Source organism: Eretmochelys imbricata, chromosome 9 (assembly GCF_965152235.1).
Source record: "Eretmochelys imbricata isolate rEreImb1 chromosome 9, rEreImb1.hap1, whole genome shotgun sequence".
Lineage (NCBI taxonomy): Eukaryota > Metazoa > Chordata > Testudines > Cheloniidae > Eretmochelys > Eretmochelys imbricata.
In genome coordinates, this window is record NC_135580.1 from 11834480 (window position 1) to 11861223 (window position 26744).

At 37.4% G+C, this 26744-nt stretch overlaps 1 protein-coding gene across 5 annotated transcripts in view; it reads right to left on the bottom strand.

Annotated features, from left to right (window-relative positions):
• Positions 1-237: 237 nt before the first annotated feature.
• Positions 238-26744, bottom strand: part of PIK3CA (phosphatidylinositol-4,5-bisphosphate 3-kinase catalytic subunit alpha) — a 78866-nt gene continuing 52359 nt past the window's right edge. For 4 of the 5 annotated variants that reach the window (XM_077827042.1, XM_077827041.1, XM_077827039.1 and 1 more), the window contains 14 exons: positions 26042-26194; positions 25786-25920; positions 16596-16720; positions 16134-16215; positions 15430-15594; positions 14690-14793; positions 12348-12519; positions 11849-11955; positions 11257-11378; positions 10432-10510; positions 9384-9554; positions 8698-8815; positions 8328-8479; positions 238-7486 (listed from right to left, as the gene is read on the bottom strand). In XM_077827042.1, coding sequence (XP_077683168.1) covers positions 7216-7486; positions 8328-8479; positions 8698-8815; positions 9384-9554; positions 10432-10510; positions 11257-11378; positions 11849-11955; positions 12348-12519; positions 14690-14793; positions 15430-15594; positions 16134-16215; positions 16596-16720; positions 25786-25920; positions 26042-26194 — 1956 coding nt within the window. In that variant the 3' untranslated portion in view covers positions 238-7215. The remainder of the gene's footprint in view (positions 7487-8327; positions 8480-8697; positions 8816-9383; positions 9555-10431; positions 10511-11256; positions 11379-11848; positions 11956-12347; positions 12520-14689; positions 14794-15429; positions 15595-16133; positions 16216-16595; positions 16721-25785; positions 25921-26041; positions 26195-26744) is intronic. The other variant, XM_077827044.1, reaches the window with a different exon arrangement.

Genomic DNA, 26744 nt, shown 5'->3' on the forward strand with positions numbered 1-26744 from the left:
CGGCTATTGCCTCTTCCTAAATCCAAGCACAATGCAATTCTTATTTCTAAAAAAAAAATTTTTTTTTTGGATGAACAGGTGTACACATTTTCTCTGTAGCTCCTTTCTCCTTACTGTTTGGAATGCATCAGATGAAACCCAAAATGTGCTCTAAATCCACAGAAATTCCTTCAGTTCTAGAGCACTAACTCTTCCACGAATATGCATGTTTCAGAATACAAAACTGTACCAACCATATTATTTTAAATTTACTTTTTAGTATATACATTAACACTCAAAAATGTGATGAAACACAAATACACATCATGATGAGATACAGACTGCAAAGTTAAATAAAAAGCAGACTTTTTACAGTTTCTGATGAACATAAACTACAATAAGTGCATAGGCCAAATATTTGCTATTTGAATAGCACAGCAAAAAAGGAAAAAAAAATGAACATTTTAAAATGATACTGCAAGACTATATTCTCAATACAACAACACATGCATCTTGCTGTGTCTTAAATACTCTTTTGGCCCAATACTAAAACCCCCCCTTACCCCCCCAAGTTGAACAATGTATTATACCACAGAACCTTTATCCATAGAATGACAAACTAATTACAGGGCAATATTTTTTCTCTAGCTAATAGTTATGTCAAAGGATAAGAATTGTCTCCATTTTAAGAGATTTCAAGTAAATACTTGGGGGTATCCATGTTCTCCTCTTGATGCAGGCACAATTTCCATTAGTTTTAAGGGAATAACATGTGGGCACCAAGAGCAGAATACACTCTCTTGGGCTCTATTCATCCAAAATTCTTGCAGCTGTGAGTACCAGTTATGAGGACAACATGAAATCTACTTTCAAAATTCCAAGCACAAGAGTCTTGGAAGTCAGTTTGTGGTTAAGTGTTCCATTCTTCACCAAATATGGAGGCACAGAATTCCTCCCCCTGTTGATGAGCACATAGGAAATATCGACCTCTTAAGTCAGTGGACTTTGACAGTCGTGCTCTGGATATTGAGTTATCACTAGTAGGAAGGGGAAACTTTACAAGAAATTAAAGCAGTTTTGAGACCATGGTGGCCTTAAGGCAGAAAAAGATTAGACCTTTTCCACTAAAAATACAACATTAAGACAATTTTGGCCAGTTGATAATCTTGAGGAATCCAAGAAAATTAAAATCAAGCCTAGAGATGGATTGCATGTATTTGCAGCTATGAAGAATCAGGTTTGGGCCCTCATGAGCTAGGAGAGCAGTACAGGCATATAATGATTATTAAAGATCAAGTCTTGCCCAACTTGTCTCTCCACAGCCTGAGCTATTCAATAAAACAGGGCTACTGGGTATGACCATGGATTGGATAATTTCAGATAGTGGGCAAGATTCTCAGATACTGTAAATCAGCATAGCTCCACTGAAATACGGTGCTACCATAATTTACATCAGATGGGGATTTGGGCCAGATTATTTAATAGGATCCATATGACATGTGAATTATTATTATTTTTTTTTAAACTTATTACCTCTAACGAACACATTAGGGTGAAAATAAGGGCACTTAAAATGTAAGATGTGTTTTGAAGCATGTTTCAGCATCAAGTTTTGTGAGCACTGGCACAAGTGGTTGTGTTATGAAAACAAAATGAACAATCCCAAGTAACATTCCCCTGGAGGCACCTCTATTTTGCCTAATTCCTGAACAAATGGTTTAAATTTGTAAACTAGGTTTTGTTTTGTTTTTTAAAAAAAGTTCTTTGTTTTGTATATACTCTTATTTTTGGCCACAAGGGCTAACTGACATATCTCATGCCTTTAGAATTCTGTGCCCCAGGATACTCAGAATTCAGATGAATGTTCTACTCCCAATGCTATGTCAAGAGCACAGCCATCTTTTCCGAGATCAGATTTCTTAAAGCACCCAACTGTCATCATAGAGTAGGGAGAGAAACTCTTCTTAAGAGGACAGAGCTTTCTTTAAACTAGTGAGCTGCAGAGATCCTTGAAGTCTTAAAAACAGAAGCAAAAAAAGATAAGCAAGACCATAGCACTCCTGAAATTGAGAACTGAATGAAGCTGGTTAATAGAAAACAAGTATTTAGAATTATAGGTGTTTTACCAGCCAATTAGTGTCACCAGCTTGCAATCAGCAACTTTCACAGGGCTTGTCTACACTTGGTATTCTATAGAGGCACAGTTGGGCCACTATAGAGCGTCAGTGTAGACATTACCTATGCTGACAGCAGGGATTCTCCTGTCAGTGTATGTACTCCATCTCCCTGAGAGATGGTGCCTACGTCAACAAAAGAATTCTTCCCTCGACCTCGTGCTGTCTATGCTGAGGTTAAGTTGGCTTAACTATGCTGCTCAGGGGTGTGGATTTTTCACATCCCTGAATGAAATGGTTAAGATGACTCAATTTTCTAGTGTAGACCAGGCCTTAGCAAGAGAATAAATTAATTTTCATGTGTCACATGGACAGGCAAACAAAGACTGGAGAACCTTTTTCCAATGAAGGGCCTAATTCTGATAGCTCATATGCTGCTGTGAATTAAGAGTAACTCCACTGAAATCAGAGTTATACCAGTGTAAAGTGACATCAGAATTACTGGAAGCCCAAAGTCTCTACTAGGTCTGACTCTTGCACACAAACAAAAGGTTTCTACACCTAGGCTCAATTTCTGATTAGTTTGTCTGATCAGTGGAGACCTAAAAACATGACATCTGCAGAGTGCAACACATTTTGGACAGATAGAGCCTTATATAAATGGAGACAACTTTGACCAAAGAAAAAATAAATACAAATTCACTATTGGTATGAAATATATTGCAACAGTTATTGGGCTTCAATCATCTGCCACACAGTGTCCACAGCTGTATAGTATTTGTATAAAAAGTGTGGTTCTTCATTCAAGTAAACCCTTAAAAAAAATGAAATATGGAAGTTGTATTTTTAAACAAAAAACCTTAGAAGCAGCATATCACAATCCTCTCCAATACCATAGAATTTTCTTTAAATTGAAGCATTCTAAAGATGTCTGACCTCAAAATACATCATAATTTCAAGTGGCTTTTTTGTTTTAAACTGGTCCAGCCCAGGTCTGTAACCTGTACAGACATGAAAAACAGGAGGAAATCACAATTATTGTTCAGCGCAAATATTGAGCATGTCAGTTATAAAATGACAAAGCAAATAAAATGTCCCCAAAATTAACAAACACGGGCTACTGACCACTATGGGGCTTAGATGGCTTTACATTAAAAAAAATAAAATAAAATAACCAGAGGTCATCGTATACAAAGTTCTTTACATGCTGCATAATTCTGACAGTGCCCTTAATATCTAGGCTTTTTATTTTTTTTCCACAAGATGCCAAACCACTTACAGTTTAGGTTTTGTTTAAATGCTTTTTATGAAATTAAATTATACCGATAGATGGTATTTTACCCATGAAGAAACTACTGATGCACTCCTTAAGAACAGAAAAGTATGCATATGTAAGTCAGTACAGGAGTTTCTTCTGCAACTTTTTGGAAAACAAATATATTTCAAGAAAAAAAAAGCAGCAGCCTGTTTTGTCATTAAAACAAATGTATAGTTTCACAGTTGGAAAAGAAATTAGTTACATTGTTTTACAATTCAATACATATTCCCTAAGTCACTTTTTTCTAATGGCTCTGTAATAAAGTGTAAGGACAAATCCTGGGCTCCTGGCTCTGATCAGACTCCTACTACTATTGGCTTCTATGGGAGTTTTGCTGGAGCAAGATGCTTATATTCAGTCCAAGCACAAAATCAACTACTTTAGTGTTTGCACAGCTGGTATTCAGAACAAAGGGAACATTTTCAGACCTCTATTCAGGTTAAATGTCAACTGTAAAAAAGACTATTTAAAAAAAATCAAATTCCAAACAGTCTCTAACAAAGTCTACAGCTCAGTCACCAATGCATTCATGATCCTTTTTCTGTAGCTGAGAGAGTGGGTTTAATTCTCTCACACACACCAGTCTAAGTTAGGAGTAACCCCATTAAAGTCAATGGACTCATATCTGTATAAAACTGGAGAATACCACTTAGTATATTTAGGGTCAACTTTTTTTCTTTAAATATACTCTTTTGTTACTATGAACAACTGTTTCAAGCCCCACACCTCCATCCATTATCTTCCCATGCTTCCATTTTCTTTGTTTAATTCTAAAGTTACCCCAAGCCCTATTATACCTGGGTTGGCTACTCAATTTGCTTTCTTCTAGCATGCACATAAGAACTCTTTTATAGCTTGTGCAGTGGTTGGTTGCAGTAACTCTTGAAGATATTGGGCCTGATTCTTCACAGCCCTGCAACAGGTGCACAGTGGGTACAAACACTACCATTCTAATATGGCAGCATTTAACACAAGGTGCAAAATATGGAGAATCAGGCCCATAAGATCCAATAAGTTTGAGGACCTTTTAATTCAGGTCCTAAAAGGCATCTCTCTACAGGGCAATATGTTGTCTCAATATAAGAGGAATCATAAGGATAATTAATGTAGCACTTAATGTGGCACTTGAGTAACACACATCTCTGTTAGACCATGAATTACAGCGCTCAGGGTTTCAGATTTGTATCATTTAACTGAATTTCTTTCTGTAACTAATTCCCAATTTTAAAAACTCTAGAACATTAGAGGGGGTTGACTGTAGACTAATAATAAATACAATAAGGGCAGTTATGTTTAGTAACTACAACTGAGTGAAAACATTCACATCTGAGCAAAGGGACATATGAATTCTGCTGGATTGCTCTAAAATGTTCAGTAGAGATAAAACTAGCCATATTTCCCCACTCAAATCTTAGTATTTCTTTGTATTTTTCATGAAGTGTTTTACCACATGATTTAGTACCTGTGTGTTCAATAACTAACTGTAGGAATCAAATGACTACAAAATTGTCTTAAAAGACCAAATAAAAGCCTTGGCTTTATAATCCCCAATTCACTGCTATCCATGTCTTCTATAATATAATGATTGCACATTTTTAAAGTATTACAATTTGCTAAATGAATCCAACCACTCAATACTTCATAAATACAGCCTGTACAAAGTACAGTTTATTTATAAAGTTATATTCTAATACCAACTGTCAGCACATTTATATTACATCTGGTATTGCACTTTTTTTGAGTGGCACCGACACATACGTGTCTGTCTGTGTGCATGCATGTGAATAAACCCATCCGCCTCAAACTCCTGGACTTTTGGAATTCACTTTAGATGCTGTAAATCTAACAAGTTTAAAACACTGGAGTAAATATCATCCTCAGAATCCTGGGTTTAGCAAGTTATTGTCAAAAATATTTAAGAGTTTATAAAAAAGTGTTTCAGAGTAGCAAGTTCTGCCTGCAGCTGTGCATAAGGACAATCTAAGAACCTCTGGTAGTCTTGATACTTGCAAAAACTGGTGCCCAACAATTAGATTTTTCTCTCACTTACATTCTCACACAGAGCATACGAGAAAGCCAGAGTGCATGTGCAAGAGCATGCATGCTATAAAACGTTTGTTTGGCAGCTCTATATGCTGTGAGCTTTCCAAAGTGTTTGCTATAAGTAGCTGGTGATCATTTTGAAAATCCAAACTTATTTCTCATGTGTTGGTTATAGGGATTAAGCAGCTGCTTTCAAAGGAGCAGGAAAGAACAGAAAGAGAGAGAAAAGGTGGACCTAGAGGCTGAGAGTTTAACCATACATTCCTTGAACAGCCAGCGTATCACTTAGGCCCTGTTGACACTTACCAGTAGATTGGCAATGCTGCGATTGATACAGCGGTGCTGATTTAGTGGGTCTGGTGAAGACCCATGAAGTCGATGGCAGAGCGCTCTCCCATCGACTCCTGTATTCCAGCTCCCTGAGAAGAGCAAAGTAAGTCGGCGGGAGGGCATCTCCCATCAACACAGCATGGTGTAGACACCGTGGTAAGTCGACCTAAGCTATGTCAACTTCAGTTATGTTATTCACATAACTAAAGTAGCATAACATATGTCAATTTACTATGGTATTGTAGACCAGCCCAAAGTAATGTTAAGAATATTGCCTGAGATTCTTTGAAGAAACTTGGGCCAAGTTCACCTGTGGCACAAGTGGGTATATCTCCCACTGATTTCAGTGGTACTTGTATACTCTTTCACCAGGGTTGAATTTGGTCCTGTGATTACAACTGAACACCATCAGTGACATGATGGACAATGAGAGTCTTGGACAGAGAGAACTGGGTTGCAAAATTAAATGAGTGAATATGGGACAAATCATGTAAATAAAGAAAATATATTAATAGTTCCTATTATATAAATAGCCTTTATAAAAATAATCTTTCAATAATTTTAATAACTAACCTTTTGCTAGGCTCTGGAAAACATGTGTGAAAAAATCTATTGTGTTCAGATTAGATTAAATCAAATCCCAAAGTGAACACTACAATGTTTTGTTGCACTAAACCCTATCCTGCCCATTCAATTTCTAAGCCAGTCATTTGGGATGGTGGGGACCAGAGTTTCTTCATGAAGCTATAAATCGCATCCCTACAAATACTGTCCAGGAGAATACCATATAGTAGGCTTATTTCCTACTTCTTTCAAAATGGTGCAGATGATGACAGACCCAGAAGTCAAAGGTTCAATTAAAACCAAAATATATTATGCCTATGACTAAATTTAAAGGAACTGTCCCCTCACTTTAATCTTTTAGATCTTTGAGTTGAAACTGAAGGAGTTTTCAACACTATACCTACTATTTAAATAGCCATGAAAACACTAATTTTTCTTCCTTTTCAACTCTTTGAAACCCTACATAATCTTTAAAGTGATACTAGACCTACTGTAATATGTAATGGACTATTTTTGATGATAGCATGTTTTCCTTTTCCCAAATTATCCAAATTAAAAGCAAACAAAAAACCCCTGCCAATCTTTCAAGTTTACCTTTTTGGGCTTAAGGCATAATATGAAATTGCACATCACACGAAAGCTTAATTTTGAAGTGTAGAGTTTAGTGCTATCTGAAACCCCGGTTTTTTTACATTATTTTTGAAAAATGTCTGAATATTTCATCTCTGCTCTTGCTGTAAATTCTAATGCCATCGTCTGTGGTTTGTGCAATTCCTATGCAACCAGTCTTTGCTGCTGACAAGTATTAACAGTGCAGTGTAGCACCCATAAGCGGGCGATGAGTTTTTTAAATTCTTCACTTTCATTTCAGTTCAAGGCATGTTGCTTTATTGTGTGGAAGATCCAGTCCATTTTCGTTGTCCAGCCACCATGATGAGCATCATTCATCTGCTTCATGAAATATTCTAGAGCTTCTTGTTCACTTTTGTCCAGTGCAAGCGTCTTTCGAATGTACGCAATATCATCAAAAGACTGTAATTCTGGCATTCCTGAGCCAAGCATCATGGAGAAGAGATTTATGAAGAGATTGGCATGCTGCCGAATTGCTAAGTAAGCCTTATAACACATCTCCTGAAACCTTGAAAAGAAAGACAAGAGTTGGTTGGTTCAAGATACTGGATCCACAACTTTTATTTTTTGGAGGCAACAGAAGGAGAGAGGCAGAGCGTGTCTTCACCAGACACGCTATGGTGGTGTGTCTATATCGGTGCAGCTGAGCCAATATAGTGCTGTAGTGTAGATTTTCCCTTAGATTAGGTTCAAGTCATTTTTCAGTGACTAATTGATACCACGTAAATTAGAGACAGGCCTTCGCTTCTAAATCCCTATTTTCAGTTCATAAGCTTTCTCAAAAGGTGAATTATTTAGGAACGTTTAAGGAAATTCACTGAGACATTTGAATTATGCAAGTCTAAAAAGAATACGTTTTAAGCATTGAAACAAAATTGCTCATGACCAGTAAAATTAATCAAGGTTAGCTGTAGTTCTAACACTTGAGTAAAATTACATTTTTAATCCAGTAACCCTAAGTGGTTATGTATGTGCCTGATCCAGCAAAGTCAGTAGGAGTAGTGGATCAGCACCTTGAAGGATCAGGCCCACAGGCCTTGAGTGCCGAGAACCATAAAAGATCTATCCTGGGTGGACGATTTGAAAGAGATGTGTCCCCCCACAACTGAATTAATGTAACATTGTATGCCTGCAGTATGTTTCTTTGTTACATTAAGCTCTACAGGTACCTATACAGGGTCTTACAGCACATAGCTTGATTCAAGTCAAAGGCCAGAGTATTAAAGATCATTGGTTCTTTATTACATCTAGGACAGAGATTTTGCTACAAGATATACCCAAATATATTTAATCAGTTTTTGTATATTTTCATTTATGTGAAATAACTGCTCAATTAAAAAATGGCTTACCTTTCAAATTCCCTTGTTTTGGTACATTCTTGGGCTCCTTTACTAATCACTATTAAGAAATCTTGCGTTAAGACAAATGGCACACGCTCTCGTTTGTAACCAAATTTTTTCTTTTTGTGATCAAGGAAGTGTCCAAAATCAATGTGAAACAGCTTTAAAAAGGAAGAAAATGGTTACATATTTTAAAATTATTCTGCATATTTAAACAGCTTTCATAGTAATATCAGTTCATTTAATTTTTGCTTGGATTTTGTGATCCAAACACCAATATGCCATACAATTAGTGTCTATACATCAGACAGATGGAAGATGACATATTACATACACAAATATTTGGAGAGAGAGATGTTTTTGCAAAATAGTATCTTACTTGTCCGTCATCTTTCACCATGATGTTACTATTGTGACGATCACCAATTCCCAATATGAAGGTAGCAACACAATAGCCAGCGCAAGACCGTGTAAACAAATCAATAGCTGCATCATACCTGTTGAAAACAAACACTGGAGGCATTATTCTTCTGAAGTTCTAACACCACAGAAGTGCAGAAATAACATGCATGTAATGAAAGATATGTGTATACTAGCTTATGGAAAACACGCAAATCAAGACTACTTGGATTTTATCATTGAACTGAATCAAAAAGCTAGGTAGAGATTCAGCATTCTTGGAATACAACAATATCTGGAATAAGATAAAAAAATAATAATAAACTCACCGTTAAAGCAACTTTCTTAAAGACACAGAAAAGAAATTTTCACTCTGATAAGCTACTAATGCAAATTCAGATTTAAACCATGTATTTGTGCAAGTGTATATCTTAAATTGCCAATTTTTTGCCAACTGCTGCATTGTCACAACGATATCACACAATGCCTTAACCTCAAGAGGAGAGCTACGGATAGCAAAAATACCAGGCGTGGAGTATCGTTGTATGACTTAGTTTCCCACTTCAAGAAGGGGGGCATGAAATATTTCTGTTTTGAGGCCTCCATCAAAAAAACAAAACAGGTGAATTAAGAAGGAGAGTAAGTAAATGAAAAGTAAAAACTCACATTTCTCCTTTGTTTTTGTCCTTGAGCCACTGATGTAATGTGTGGCTATTGAACTGCAATGCGCCCTTTAGACCACCTTTACACTGAATCTGCATAATTGTGTGAGAGCTTCTCACCACCTCAATAAGTCCCACACAATCACCAATAGACAAACAGCCATAAGGCAACATCCTGGAAGAAAAAAAAAATTTATAAAGAGCAAGTTTTCAGACAAAGCATTTTAAACAGTACAAAATATGCACGTTCTGGTTAGTAACCTTATTCAGATCAATACTATCTATTACTGGATTTACTTCATAGGGTTCTGCTGAAAATACGTTTGAAAACCCTACAGCTGTATTATCAGAAGTGTTGAGAAAAAAAGTGTGCAAGAACACTAGAGTTCAATAATGTGCCTGACAATGCGGCCACTGTATCTGGCAATTTATTTCCTAGTTTTATACTGGGAAAAGATTTAAGCTGAAAATTACTAGTGGTTTCCGCAATACCTCTGAATATTATAAATAATCATTAACGGAACTTTCAAAATGTAGGTAGATTTATCAAGATATATTTCTGTACACATCTTCAGACTTTAATACTAAGGGCAGGACAGTCTCTGGACTTTAAAAAAGGGAACATTCAGCACAACCTGAGTGCTACCAGAAACGCATAATACAGAATAAAGCTTAAGTAAAGCCTGCTTTACGAAAACCCCACATGAAATTTTAAAAATACATTTCCAGTTCTATTACCTGTCAATATTATAAAATGGTAATGGAAACCCATGTACCGCAACAATGCTAGTCTTACTGATGGCCATTCCCTGGAACTAGACTGAGGCCACCAAAATAAATTTGCACATAAGGCACAGATCAGTTTATAGACCCCAATATTTTGGATATCTTGAAGCTATAAAAAAGTTACAGTATAACATACAGAAACATGCTTACAAATCATTTTAAGTATTAAATTTGTTTTTCATGGAAAAGGAAAGGAACCATATGTAGTAATTACGTTAAACAGAAAACATTAAGAATGGCACTTGAGAATACTTTCTGTTGCTCACCGAAGATCAAGACCCTGATTTTGCCAGATGTTTTCCATAATCCGAATGATCTGAAGTGTCAGCATGTCCTGACGTAAATCTGAAATATTCAAGTACATACAGATGTGGTGGATTTTATAAGATTAGCATGAAAGCTTTTTGTAACATGCCATTTTATTATTTTCCCCCCAATATATTTTAGAGTGGGAGAGTAGGTTGTGTATTTCACTAAAGTTACGTTCTCTAAAATGTATTATCATTATGCAGAAGTCAAAAGCAACCTTTAATGTTTAAGGATTAATGTAAAAGAGTTAAGGTAGTTTCAAGACAGATTAGTAATATACAACTTTAAAATCTGCGTGGATTAATGAGACAGACATCAAACATGGCTTTACAAATGAGAGCAAATATTCTAAAGCATTTTAACATTTGAATAGTATTACAGTTAAATAATGTTATGATAAGCACAGAGTGACCCTACGAAAATATTAGGCAAATCAATTTCAATACTACGGAAAGTACAGTGCATACACGAGTCATGTTCTAAGAGGAAAAAACAGTTCAAAATACTGTTATAAAAGAGAATGAGTGTTTGAAAAAGCATAGCCTAGGAGCACAGCTACAAAAATACTGTGCATGTGTTTGTCTGTTCATTTTTTACATACCTATTTCTTTAGAAACTTAGATTAGCAAAGCCAAACAAGGTATGTGTATTTCTTTAACATGTATTCTATAAATTATTTATAAAAAAAACTTTAAGTCAACAAGCAAGGTATGAGAAGAGAAGCTTATGTATAAACACACAAAATATGTTAACCAGGATATGCATATATTTTGTGCCCTTACCATCTCCATTTTTAAAGATGATTTCATTGTTTTGAAACAACAGTTCAGACATAATATCTGGGTTTTCCCAGTTCAACCACAGTGGCCTTTTTGCAGAGGACATAATCCTGCACTCCTCAAGCCTACAAAAAGATAAGATTTCTTCTAAATAAGTGTATTGTTGACATCAGTGAATGGTGCTTTTGTAGTATTCCTGCTCTCTTCACCTTTCCTTCCCCCAACATTTATGGCTGATATAACACTATGATGGGCCGAGATGGACAGTTAACAACAAATTTTCATTCTTGAGCCTTAAACTTAAAGCAAGAAGTGCACTAGCTTGTGCTGCCTGACAAGGGAACTGGGTGTATATAATCTTTAGGCAGCATCACTTCTGGCCAAATAATAAGGTTCCTCACAAAAATTACAAGCATTATTCTGTGGTCATTTAAAGTTCTTCTACTGATGCTACCGGCTGAAGGTCAAAAAAAGGTATCCACTATACAATTTTCTTAGTACATTTGCAAATTTTAAAATCTTTTCCAAGATGCACTAATTTCAGAAAAATGGTCTACTTAAATATTTTGATAAATTCCAAAAGGGAAGAACATACCTGAGATTTCCCAGCTGATGAGCAGGGTTAAGAGGCGAAATAAAGCCTTGTAAAGCATCCATGAAATCTGGCCGCCTCATTTGTTCAACAAGAAACTTCATCTGTACCTGAAGGGTAATCACATTTAATTTGAGAGCTTTTTGATGATATGAGAAAGATGTACATACATGCTGGGTTTTAATTTTGATTTAAGATGTAATTTTGTGTAATGCAAGTGTCAAAAAACAAACAATCCCACATTCGTCACATATCACCAGAACTGAAGCATTATTTTCATATTACCTGAAAATAGTTGTATGACATAACTTCTATTCAAATGACCTACTCAACTGGCCAACAACAGTGGGTACAGTAAAAATATCTCCAACACCTGGTAAGGAATTTTATTACCTACTGAAGTAAACAATATCACACTATTTTAACTAACCAAGTAAAGACCCAATTCTTATTAAACTACTTTTAAACATACTTAATTCTTGTATTCTGATAACACTAATACCTTTTGTGTCTCATCCTTCTTCTCCTGCTTGAGAATATCTGTGAGGTTTATCAGTTTCTCCATAGCCTCCACCTGCCTGCTCAAATGTTTCAGGTACATCCCACATGCTCGACAGTAGGACTCCAAAAGTAAACCAAATCTCTGGCTTACATTCTTATTGTGCATTTCAGACCTATCAAAAGAGAACATTTACAGGTAAAAGAAGAACGTTTACAGGTATTACTGTTCAGGACTGATGCTGTCCCTAAGCCCTTTTTTCAGTTGGCATCATTTCTCAGTTGCACTTCTCTCAGAATGGAATTCTACAATTCAGCCCACTTTTAGACAACAGACCAGGCTACAGCACCTCCTGCTTATCACCTATATTACCTCAGCAGGTCCAACTGGTTTTGGTCTCTGCTGTAGATCCCACTCTGGGAGCTGTGATCCCCTGGTAAACACAGGGACAGAACAGCTTGTTCAAAACAGTATGATTTATCCATCCTCAGGAACATCATAAGCAGAGAGAAAAGGTTTAAAAATAACTAAAGCATACAGCCTTGCCCAAATGTAGCATTTACCTCATGCAACTAGGTAGGCCCAATTTAGCCTTGACACCCTTCCTGTTTTCCCAGGGACCAAGTTACTGCCTGCTTCTCTGCAGACCCTCAATCCCAGAGGTGGAAAAACTATGGCCCGTGGGACCGTCCTGCATGGCCTCTGAGCTCCCAGCCTCTCCCCTACTGTCCCCCTCCCGCACAGCCTCAGATCACCGCACTGCCAGCGTTCTGGTCTGTCGCTCCTGCCGGGGAGCGCAGCAGCGTGGTCACGAGCTTCTACTGCTCTGAGTGGCATGGTAAGGGGGTGGGGAGCGGGGGGGTTGGATTGTTCAGGGGCCAGGCTGTTAGGGGAGGCACAGCCTTCCCTACCCCGCCATCCATACAGTTTTGCAACCCCAATGTGGCCCTCGGGCCAAAAAGTTTGCCCACCCCTGCTCTATCCCTATGACTCAGAAGCTCAGCTTTTCAACTATATTCAATCTCTCTGTTTGAAAGTTCCTGCATCGAAACCCTAAAGGTGTCAAGTGGAGCTCTTGCACTCCCCTGCAATGGGGTCTGTGAGCCCATTTCCACATTAGTGAAGGTACACCTCCAAGGAATTATCAGCTCCACTGTCCATAGGGATTGTCTACATTCAGCCATTCACTTTTGGTTCCTAGAGAAGTAAGTTAACAATGGCTGATTTAACTTAGTTGCCCTTTAGCCAGCAGCACAGTAACTTCAGAACCCACAGGGGGTGGGTGTGTGTGTGTGTGGGTGTGTGTGTATATAAAAATATTCATAAAATACATATAATTCCCACATTCTTCACAACAGGCAATTTTAAAAGGCTCTTGCATATAAAAGTAATTTGAAATATCTTAAATTTAGAAAGCAAGCAATGGAGATGAGCTAATTATCTACAGTTCACGTGGAATTTGCCGATAATCACACTGTACACACCCAGTTACTAACTACTCAGCAATCTTAATTTAAATTTCAACATCATGCACCACCTATTTTTTAAACTTTTCATTACACTTTCAGCAGTGATTTAAATAGAAAAGAAAGTGGAACAATGATCATGACATAGCATCACAGGACTAGAAGGGACCTTGACAGTCATCTAGTCCAGTCCCCTGCACCCATGGTGGGGATTACATATGATATAATGCAACAACAAAGGTCTAATCATAGGAACAGAATAAGTACACAGTAAAGCCAGAGTGACTGCTTCAGTAAACATTAACTAGAGGGCAGGAAAGATTGAAAGAAACAGAAGAGGCTAAAGGAGGAAGACAAATGAAGAATGGTGGTCTTAAAGGGGAGCATACTTTCTTACTTAGTGATACTAAATGCAATAACGAGGTACTGAACAAATAAATAATAATTAAAAGTTATTGATCTTTGTATAAACCTTCTACCGAGAATAGTAGATCTATTGTGGATTGAGGGAGTATGGGGCCCTAAATTTATACCCTCAGCCCATCAGAGAAGGAATTCAGCTCTCTTCAGTGACTGAGCATGACATTCCTACCTTAGATACAATGCTGGCTACTACAAAAAAACATCTATATCAAAAATAGGTAGTTCATTATCTTCTGTATCTTTCCAAACTTCTAGACACCAAAACTGACTACAGATTTGAGAACTAATTTTGTCTGGGGAGTCATGCTGCTTATATAGAAAACAAAAAACAAAAAAACCTTATAGTAGTAATAACTTAAGAAAAAAGAACATTTCTGACATTTCATACCCCTAACTACTGTGGTACAGCTTGGTGGAAACCCACCATTACCCAAAAAACTTCCCAAACAAACTTACTTTAAGTGCCAAAAGAAAAAGTGTCCTATCCTTTGATTGGTCAGTGCCTTCTTGAGTAAAAATCTCACCAGCAGATTATCCAAATATTGCTCATATTTCAGAACCTATTTATGGGTAAGAAGAAATGAGAATTTGGAACTGTAGCTTTCATTTTGCAAATATTCCCATGGATAATACACATCCAGACACATACTACATAAAAGAAGAGCCACATTCTGGAAAAGGATTTTATAACTCAAGAATGTCTGGCCCTCATACTTTAGGGTTTGTAAATGTTAGCAGGCATTGTTCCAACCCTGCTTAACAGTACACACACTGGATAAAGGTCCAAACTTACCACCTATCTGACATTTCCTTTATTGTTAACTTAACTGACACCAACCAAATTTTAGGGTCATTTTGCTAAGATTTCTAGAATTGCCTCTTCAGGGAGCCTGCCCAGTCCACGCTACAGAAAGATAAATGGTCTGACTGCCAGTGTGAATCAGCAGAACAGCTCTGTATCTCCTTGCAGGGTCTTAACATCTCTCATCCTATTTACAGTAAAATAAACCAGGTTTGATATTTCAAGATTGCAACTACTATATTTATTATCTATTCCCCAGAATCATTTGGGAATTACTGTTGTCAAGATTTCTTCTCTTTCTTCTTGCTACATCAGATTTAGGAAGCAACAATTAAAAACAACTGTCAACAACAAATATACATAACCTCTAATTTAACAGAACAAGCTAGGGTACCTGTACTAGCTGGATTAAGTACTGAGACAGTTTGTCATCTGTCAAATACTTCTCCAGACACCGAACTGCAAATGCCCGCACCATTGGGTCAGGATAATTACAGTCCAAAAGCTCCATTGCCTGTTCTGGCTTGATTGGAGGCCAGTCTTTTACCAAGCAGTACATCTGTGTGGAACAAAAACAGCAACCTAACATAATCCAGACATTTTAAGCAGTTGCATGGACAAAACAATAATTATGAAATAGACCCATGTAGGACCAGCAATCATTTTCCTGTTTATAAACTGAATTTACTCTTTGATCTCACAAATGACTAACTTGATGGAAACTACAACCTGCTAAATATTTTATCCACTATATAAAAAAAGCTATAATAAGAACTACAACCTCAGTCATTCCATAGTTAGTAATGTCAACCCAGTGTAACTCACTGGTCAGCAAGACATCAGGGATTGAACCAGGGACCTCTAGAGGTAAAAGCATAAGGCTCTTGAACTAAACAGTCAGGCTCTGGAACCATCATCTGCGGATCAGGCACAGAGCAGGACAGAACACACACCAACCAATGGGTTGCATGAGCAGAACATATTCTAACTAATGATTGCTCACTTTCATGCAAGTTGAAGAAAATCATTTTTAAAAATCAAAGATAAACTGTGTTTAAAAATGTCTTTTAGTGAAGTTTCTTGAACGTAGTATATTACCTGGGCTACTTCATCTCTAGAGTTCCATTTAACAGACAAAAGTAGTTTGGGTAGAATTTCTGGGGTATTTACACAATAATGTCTGTAAAAGAGAAAAAAATGTTACTTGCACATACAAACTAGAGGTAAACAGTAAGTAGCTTTACTTTGATCACAGCAGACTATGGCCTTCAATCCTGACTTATTATCTACCTTTATGCCTGCAGAGTCCCACTGAAGTCAGCAGGGCTCTGCATAGGCACAGGTATCTGTCCACACAGGTAAGTTTGCAGAACTGAGGCACATAATGGATTACTTCTATCACCAGCTTTCCTCCACAGGCGAATAAAACTAATATATGCTTTCCTAAAATGCTAACCACAGCATGGAGGAACATATTGAACAACAGGCCAGAATTCAAGTCAATTATGGGTTTTATGAAATTAGAGAATTCCTGAACCCCATCTTTATGATTCTGTATACCTGTGGCTCCAAAGGAAGTCCTTCTCTTGCTCAGTAATTTCAGACAGAGGGTCTCGTGTACAAATTGCACGGAGTTGCTCTTTGTCACTTTCTCTTAATTCATTATCTCTAGCTAGCCTGTTACTCTGTAAAAGAAAATGGTACATTATCCTTCCACACACTTCTGCTCTCACGCAAGCTACATACTTGATGTAAACATAGTATTTTTATATAGTGTAGCATCATTTATACTCTATTATTAAAAATCTGTTGGTTGTTTCTTTCAATCCGAGTGCAGCTCTGTATTATATTTTAAAAAAGATTAAACAGTGCTAGCTTTATAGTGTTTTGATTTTTGTAATTGCTTACGACCACGGGCAGAGATATCATTCCAAAGAAATTAGTTGGATGGAGGGACAATAGCAGTTGGCACACTACCATCAAATGAGATTCTAGCAAGAGCCCCATAAACCACAAGATGAAAGTGACAACCCCATCCCCATTTAGCAAACTATTCAGGATATCTGCTGGAAGGGGGCAGAGAAAAAGCCAAGAATGGAGAAGCAGAGTGTGGGGAAAAAAATACGTGAATATGAGGTCTGAGAGGAAGTGTGGAACATGTCCAGGAAACTTGGAAAATCAGGGGGAGAGTTTCAAATTGATTTCCAATGTGACTGTAAAGCCAGTGTTCGTTAATGCTGAACAGATTCCCCAAAGGAGTAGGGACACTCAAAGTAACCCTCAGGGGAGCTAGGTGCATCCTGCGATTGAGTTCATTAAGCGTCATTTCATGTGTTCAGAACCTGTTACATAGATGCATTTTATAGATACAAAATCAAATAAACCAGCTCGGTCACCCATGACTCCTCTGCACCTTCTTTCTTTCTCCAATAATTTAGTAACTTTTAGTCTATGGTTGGTGTAAAACTTCTTCATTTTACAGCATGATGCCAGGGTAATGGAGTTTCTGATATTTTGTTTGTGGAATGGTTTGCACTGTACAAAGACTGAATTCCTAAGGGGTTTCAGTGATATAGGGCTTTGGTATGCTCTTTAGCATAAGCCACAATTCACAGAGCATGGTGAAATTTTTCATCTTAAACTTGTTTCCATCAAAAACCACAGATTTGGCTCGATCGAGACATTTTGTGAATTTGTGTTAAACTTGTCGAATTGTTTCAGATAAAAAAATCCAAAATGTTTTATTATGACATTTAAAAAAAAAAAGATTTTTGATTGCTTGATTTTTGGATTCAAAACAACTGATTAAATAAACCTGAATGAAGTTTAACAGAAAGAAGCAAAAAACAAAAACACAATAAACAAAGCCAATTTTTTTTTATTTTGAACTTTGTCTAAAAAAAGTCAAAAGTTTTTTGTTTTGGGTCAACTCAAAACAAAATTTCTCCCATTTTTTTGGTACGGCCAGCAAACTGAAAAATCAGTTATTCATCCAGCTCTATTTTTAAGTGCTATCATTTTTGCAATTTATTTGTCAGAAGCTGAAATGCTGCAGAAACATCTAATTCTATTCAACTGCACACATCTTTAAATCTGAATTCACATTTTGAGCTCTTCAGGATGCATATAAAATATATGTTATATGTTGTTATAAAATATGGCAAAAGGAAAAGTGAAGAGTAAGCCCCTTTGCCATGTGAAACGTGCATTAAAAACTAAATTTTGTCCGAAATTCCCATTTTGTTCGCAGAAACCCTCTTTCAGAGCTAGATTACTGGGTAACATCATTGTGGAACTACCTAGAACATCTTGGTAAGAAGATTTTTTTTGTAAATGTGGCTGGTTCTCATTTGAGAAACAAGGCAAACCAGAATCACCCAGAGACAGAGAGACATATTGTTTGGTCTTTTAAAGAGTATTATGCATTAAAATGTACATAAAATATTTTAATGTAGAAGGAACTGACAGATTATAGCCTACTGCCGGGTAAAAAAAGGTACATAACCTATACTTAAGACTGGAAGTACTATGCTTTGCCTTCAGTTTTAGTTAGGTCATTTTTTTTTTTAAACTGTATTATTATAGTTACTCACACAAGGCATGGTTCACGGTGTTATATGGGGACATTTAAAATGGCTTAAATTAGGTCATGAGCATTTCCAAAGGGAATGAACATATCACACTCCCTTGCAGCACATATCTACTGAAAATCCCTCGACTTGTTCCCCACCCATCTCCCACCTGATTAGTAATCCAGCCACTCTTGCCTGTCCACTTTAATGAGTGCAGCTTCTGAAGCAAGTGAATTGGAGTCAGAAAAGAGAAGAGGCAAACACTTTAGAACTGCCACCAGTGGAAATGTTTTTTAAAAGAACATATAGTAGATATGGCACAATAATGTCTATTCCAAATGTCATGGAGTCATCAAAAACTGGGATATACACTTGATGTTATAGCAAGAGATGCTATGGAAAAAAACAAAAAACAAAACAACAAAAACAAAAAAACTTAAGACAAAAGAGAATTATGGGAGGTAAGTCAGTGGATGAAAGATTCATGCCAGGAGTGGGGAAGCTATATATTCAATCCTATAAAAAGTCATATTTATAAAAAAATTATTAAAAGCTTTTTAAAAGCACGTATTTATCTAGCTTCTGGTAGAGGCTCATCGTAAGTAGAACAAAGCCAAATAAAAATAAGGAAACAGAACTAGCCCATGTGCTACTGTTTAGAGTTAAAGCATCAACTCAAGGACAAACAAACCACACTTCTGAAATTCCTTTTATGGCTGCAGCTGTTATACACAATGAAGATTACTGTAACTTAAATTGATTACAGCAAAATGATTTTTCAGTTTGTTTCTTTAGTTCACTCTTTTTCCTATACAAGTCATTCAGTTTTCCTTCTTGTTTGTGTGAGTATTTGTTGAAAAGCAACCAGGCAGGAAAAAAAAAGAAAAAAGGGTGGGGGGGGAAGGAAATCTGTTTGCATATTATACACATTGGCAAGTGGATTTAGGGGACATGGGTAGCACTGGAAACTCATTTTTCAAAACTGACTAGATTTCAAGTTGACAGAAAGTGACTAGGAATTAGGAAGCTCAGTTCAAATCTAGTTTTGCTTTTAATTCACTATAAATTTGAAAAAATCACTACATTTTCTTGACCTTCAATTAATACCACTGTAAAATAAGATTTAAAACTATTTGCACATGTTGGATCATAAGACAAAATGTACCTGTATATTAGGTCAGAAAGTTCATGGTTTAGGTCAAGCCCAGTGGGAAAATGCATTTATCCTGTTGAGGTCAACATCAAAAACTTGAAATTCTATGAAGTGTGGGACAGTAAAGTAGATAATATATAAATTTAATATTTGAGAAAGCGTCTGAAATATCTGAAGTAACAATGGATCTATAAATGCTCCATTATAACAGTATCTATACCGGATCTTAAATATTTCTACTAATTTATTGGTTAAAAGTGCAACATAGTGCATTTCAAAATTAAACAAAAATACATGTCTATTGTTTTGTATGTTAACAGAAGATGTTTTATAGAACACCACTATGGTAACTTGGCCTGGTGGTTTCCACAGCATTTGGGACTAACTTGTCAAAAATTTTAAACAAGTATATTGGTAATTGGTAAGCTCTAAGCCAGTGTCAGATCTTGAATGTGTAGCATGCATTGTCTTGTCCAAAGTTTTATTTTCAAGTTACTTGGCGTCATTACTATTATACAGCCATAAAAACACGCAGTACTTTACAGAACACACAGCTCCTGCCCCAAAGAGTTTACAAGATAAAAACAGGTAAGACAATAAAAGGAACAACAGGTATGCTGTGGAGATATCAATAGTGATGAGACAAATTTAGGAAGATTTTATGAGAAATGTTTTAAAAGAGGGATTAGAAGGAGCAGCAAGAGGATACTTGGCAGACACGAAGTAGATTATTAGAGTTTTAGTAGGGAGCAATGTGAAAAAAACACAAAAGGAGAAAAAGGAGAGAGTATGAGTAGCATTATGCATTACTGGTTTGACATGGAAATGGATGCTAATACACCTTTCTCCTCCTCTAACTGCTATGATCTCGCTCCTGAGTATTATAGGGACAAGCAAGCTGGTTCAATAGGAAATAAACGCCCACCCATCACCCTAACCTTCAAAAACAAACCCTGAATATTTTTGAAGTTCAAAATGTATCACATCGTCTTTGTTGTGCCTTTAAAAACTATTAGAATGTATACTTCTCTGCACTTTCTAGTTTCAGCTAAGGATAGAAGAAACAGTACTGAGATGGCTATATTTGAGCCTTAAAGAAACCAGAAAGCCTCTAAAAAATTAAAAAGTATCTGTCCTTTCAAGATTTACAGTCAATCAAGAAGATACAAATATGCATCAGATATGCAACCCCAACTTCTAGATTCTCACATGACCATCCTGCAAGTCTGCCTCGTTCCTACTTTAAAGCAGCTTCTGCAGTTGAGATGACTTGGACTGGTAATTAATTATCAGAATTTTGTGTCCATCTGTGATAAGCAGAGGACCCCCGCTATTAATCTGTTCTATAGGTGGGAGAAAACTACAGCATTCTGAAAGCATAACTCTCACCTAATGCATACTGTTACTTTCACGTTGAAGAAAGAGAAATGGGGACATTCAGGAGAGTGCTTTGTAATTTTTAAAGGTACCACAGTGATGGGCTCAAAGTAAGAACCTAGACAGGTTTCAGCTACTGTAGAGATGAATATTTTAGAAACCACTAAATTTACAAACCCTCACTATAGTCACTACTAATCTCTCCCTTGCCAATCCTAAGGACCATACTCATTCTCTTCAGTCTTTGCTACTTTTATGCTGTTGACCACCCAGCTCTCAAAACTATCATCTTATGTGGATTTACAGCCCTTTCTTTCCTGGTTCTTTACCTGCATGTAATCTCCTTCAGTGTTGCCTTTGATTTATCATCACACTTCAACTTTGTTGGTGTTTTTCAGATGTCTGCCTCAGCCCCCCTTCTCTTTTCCTTGTACGACCTCACACTTAAGGATGACCTCTATGCCAGTGACTCTCAGATCTACCCCTCATCTATCAAGGATTGCATCTCTTCCTGTTTCTTCAGTATCTTCTTCTGCTTCCTCAATCCTTGACTGTCAAACATGTAAACTTTGTCTTTTCTCTTTTCCCCCTTTCTTCCCCAGTTTCAGACAACTCCACTGTCCCTCAGGTACTCAAGCTCACAACTCTGGTATTCTCTTAAAGTTGTCCCTTTCCTTCTTCTTTCACATGCAGGTCCTTATCAACCCTTGTCACATCTCTTCCTACGTTACCACCTTTGGTTCATAAAGTAACATTAATCAGGTTACCTTAATTTTTTGTCAACTTTGTCCCCCCTTTTCCTTTCCTCTTTCTGATCACAATTTAAAAAAAACAGGAAGCTCTTCAATAAAGCTGTGTCTTTATTTCTGTGTCTACTTATTTCTTTCACACTTTTGATCATGTAAGTTACAACAGTAATGATGATGGTGGTGGTGATGTTAGCCAATATTGTATAGTTAGGCACCTAATAAAATCATAGAATCATAGAATATCAGGGTTGGAAGGGACTCCTGAAGGTCATCTAGTCCAACCCCCTGCTCGAAGCAGGACCAATTCCCAGTTAAATCATCCCAGCCAGGGCTTTGTCAAGCCTGACCTTAAAAACTTCCAAGGAAGGAGATTCCACCACCTCCCTAGGCAACGCATTCCAGTGTTTCACCACCCTCTTAGTGAAAAAGTTTTTCCTAATATCCAATCTAAACCTCCCCCACTGCAACTTGAGACCATTACTCCTCGTTCTGTCATCTGCTACCATTGAGAACAGTCTAGAGCCATCCTCTTTGGAACCCCCTTTCAGGTAGTTGAAAGCAGCTATCAAATCCCCCCTCATTCTTCTCTTCTGCAGGCTAAACAATCCCAGCTCCCTCAGCCTCTCCTCATAAGTCATGTGTTCTAGACCCCTAATCATTTTTGTTGCCCTTCGCTGGACTCTCTCCAATTTATCCACATCCTTCTTGTAGTGTGGGGCCCAAAACTGGACACAGTACTCCAGATGAGGCCTCACCAATGTCGAATAGAGGGGGACGATCACGTCCCTCGATCTGCTCGCTATGCCCCTACTTATACATCCCAAAATGCCATTGGCCTTCTTGGCAACAAGGGCACACTGCTGCCTCATATCCAGCTTCTCATCCACTGTCACCCCTAGGTCCTTTTCCGCAGAACTGCTGCCTAGCCATTCGGTCCCTAGTCTGCAGCGGTGCATTAGATTCTTCCGTCCTAAGTGCAGGACCCTGCACTTATCCTTATTGAACCTCATCAGATTTCTTTTGGCCCAATCCTCCAATTTGTCTAGGTCCTTCTGTATCCTATCCCTCCCCTCCAGCGTATCTACCACTCCTCCCAGTTTAGTATCGTCCGCAAATTTGCTGAGAGTGCAATCCACACCATCCTCCAGATCATTTATGAAGATATTGAACAAAACCGGCCCCAGGACCGACCCCTGGGGCACTCCACTTGACACCGGCTGCCAACTAGACATGGAGCCATTGATCACTACCCGTTGAGCCCGACAATCTAGCCAGCTTTCTACCCACCTTATAGTGCATTCATCCAGCCCATACTTCCTTAACTTGCTGACAAGAATACTGTGGGAGACCGTGTCAAAAGCTTTGCTAAAGTCAAGAAACAATACATCCACTGCTTTCCCTTCATCCACAGAACCAGTAATCTCATGATAAAAGGCGATTAGATTAGTCAGGCATGACCTTCCCTTGGTGAATCCATGCTGGCTGTTCCTGATCACTTTCCTCTCATGCAAGTACTTCAAGACTGATTCTTTGAGGACCTGCTCCATGATTTTTCCAGGGACTGAGGTGAGGCTGACTGGCCTGTAGTTCCCAGGATCCTCCTTCTTCCCTTTTTTAAAGATTGGCACTACATTAGCCAATGAAATAAATGAACTGACTTGGAGGTACTGAGCACCCACTACTCGAATCAGATTCAAACGTCTCAACCGCTCCAAAAATCAGACGACGTAGGGTTAGATCATGCCTAGCACCAACATGTCCGCACAAAGGAATTAGGGTGGTAGGGATGGGCGAGGGGGGGGTACAGAGGCGGCTTCCAACCTACTCCGTGAGGCCTCAATAGGGCTACAAGCCAAACTGGGGTGCATATATGCTGTCTCACATAAAGGGGTATCACAACTTACTCCTCCTCCAGAGAAGGAAAGGAGACACTGTGGCTCAGAGGAGATATTGTGCTTCGCTGACACCTGATCAGGGTGGAATGACTTAAATCACGGCAATTTAAATAATCAATTTTAATCAACTTTTCCATTTGTACTTCAACTATTTTCTAAAGAAAGGTGCATTCTCATTGGTTGATATAACCATTAAAACATGCTGATTTACAACTAAATAGATTTGGTACATTAATACTTTTATTTAAGCAAATATATAGCTTAATATTTTCAGATTCTTATTAATTGTACATGTTTAGCATGTTAGAAAATGGTGACTCGTATATTGCCTATTTACTAGATAATTAACTTTTTGCTCATGATTTGTGTCAAGCTGCATTAGGATAGCAACTAGAATTTAATTAAAAATAAATTTTATATGCTGTTGTGTGTTTATTAAACAAAACAAGCCCTTAATACAGTACATGATCTACTGTGCCATATTCATAAACCTTGATCGCAAAAAGTTAGATATTTTCCCATTTACATTCTTCATAAAAAAGCAGCCTTTAACTCAGTTTTTGATAGAGGGCTCATGGATTCAACATATTTATTTTTCATTTAAAATGTTTTGAGATTATAAAAAGTTTAGGATTTAACATATTTTGTATTACATTCACATTTCATTTTAAAGAGTTATTTTTAAAAAACAATTTAAATAAAATAAAAAATATCTGATTTAAATAAAAACTGTGTTTTAGTTTTTCAAAATAAATCATTGATTTCTATTCACCCTGCAATATGTAGACAACACATTCACCACACATGGCCATGCCGCTACCACCAGGGTGGCCCAGTGCCTGGATAAGCTCAGCTCAAGGACAAAGAACAGCTGGCTGAAACTGAACCCAAGCAAGACTGAGGTTGCGCTTGTGGGCAGGGGAAAGCATTTTGAAGACTTTGCAGACATAGTGCAGTCCACACTGACCAACATTTTCAGATTAATTTCAGGGAGATTTGTGGAGGCAGCCAGGCCAAACATGACTGAGTGGCACTGCGACGTGGCTCTTGGGATGGCAGCGCCACTCATATTTGTCCCAGCCAGAACAAAACAGATTTACAAAATGAAACAGTCTGAATGGTTCGGAAAAGCACTTAGCATCAGTCTTTTAAGGTTACACCATATACTCACGGCCTCCATGGGATTCTGAAGTAAACTGGACCTAAACTACCATTTTTAGGTTTCAGTGCCAACAGTCTTTTTATGTGAGTGAGTTTACATCTAAGAGCTATTGTTTCAGGAAGAAAACATTGAATTGGTTTTCATTCACATTTTTGAGGTTTTCTATTTAATCACCAGGGCTAAAAATGTAATTTAATAAAAAAAAAAGGAAGCTCAGCATTTGAAGCAAGGGATCGATTTGGTGGTAAATTTCAAGGCCACCGAATCTCAGAATGCATGGGGTTCAGCTCAAGAGACAGTATCTCTGACTGCTAATAAAAAGTTAACTTGTGGCAGTTTGCTAGAACATAAAACTTAGATATCAGCATTGCCGAAGAAGTTACAAGCATATTACAGACTATAAAAGAAAGATTTTTCAAAGATAAAACCTATATACAACAGACAAGAAATTGTGGGAGGGAGGGAGGGAGAAGAGGGAGCAAAAAATTAAAAGAAATAGTGCCACTGATGGAGAATCTAACCCTGTTACATTTTTTGCAAAATCAACTTAACGTTCAGACAACCAGACAAATTGCTTATATAAGCTGGAAAAAAGTCCAGAACTGTTTGTACAGTAAGACACAGTTATACCCTTAAAAGATTTTGGTTGATCAGTGAAGCATCAATATGTTTTACTGCAAGAGACAGAACCTGTTGGCCATTTTTTGTCTGGGGTTTATCAAAAATGAATTTGGCTCCATGTATTTTGATATAAAATATTTCCCCCCACAAATAAAGCACTTCAAAATGTGCATATATTTTAAAGTTTTAGTAACTAATCCTGGAAAGTAAATTCCCCTTACCAGCCCCGCATGGCTGTAGTTAAACCCTAGTTCTCGAGATATAGTCCAATTGGCATGTTCTTCAGTCACTGTCATGTCTGGAAACTTTACAGGGCTGCTAAACCAATCAAATTCCAGCTCTAAACATGGAGTTTCCTGAGGAAAAAAGAATTTTCATGATTGTTCTGAAACAAAATTATAAATTAGAAATCATTATAATCTAAACAAGTCGATGTGTGTTACTAAGGCTGAAATTAGCATATAAGCATCAATTTACCTTATTCGGATTTGACCCAGTAACGCCAATAGGATTTAGCAGATCTTCCAGCCCATGCGGCACAGGCCACAGATTCAAAGCCATTTTCCCAGATACAAGAGTGTCTGTATAATCAAACATGTTTATATTTCCCCAAGCCAATGGGCAGTGTTCCTTTAAAAGATCAAATGATCATTAATAAATGAGAGTGAAGAGTGATCAAGTTATAGTACAATATTGGATTTCAAGAAATAAAGGGAGGAGGAAAAAGATTTTTGAAAAACTGAACTATGGAATCACACAATTATAAAAAGAACAGGAATACCTGTGGCACCTTAGAGACTAAAATTTATTACAGCATAAGCTTTTGTGAGCTACAGCCCACTTCATCAGATGCATAGAATGGAACATATAGTAAGAAGATATATATATATGTATACACACACACAGAGAGAAGGTGGAAGTTGCCATACAAACTGTAAGAGGCTAATTAATTAAGATGAGCTATTATCAGCAGGAGAAAAAAAAACTTCTGTAGTGATAATCAAGATGCCCATTTAGACAGCTGACAATAAGGCGTGAGGATACTTAACTTAGCCCTGGTCTACACTAGGACTTTAGGTCGAATTTAGCAGCATTAAATCGATGTAAACCTGCACCTGTCCACACGATGAAGCCCTTTATTTCGACTTAAAGGGCTCTTAAAAATCGATTTCCTTACTCC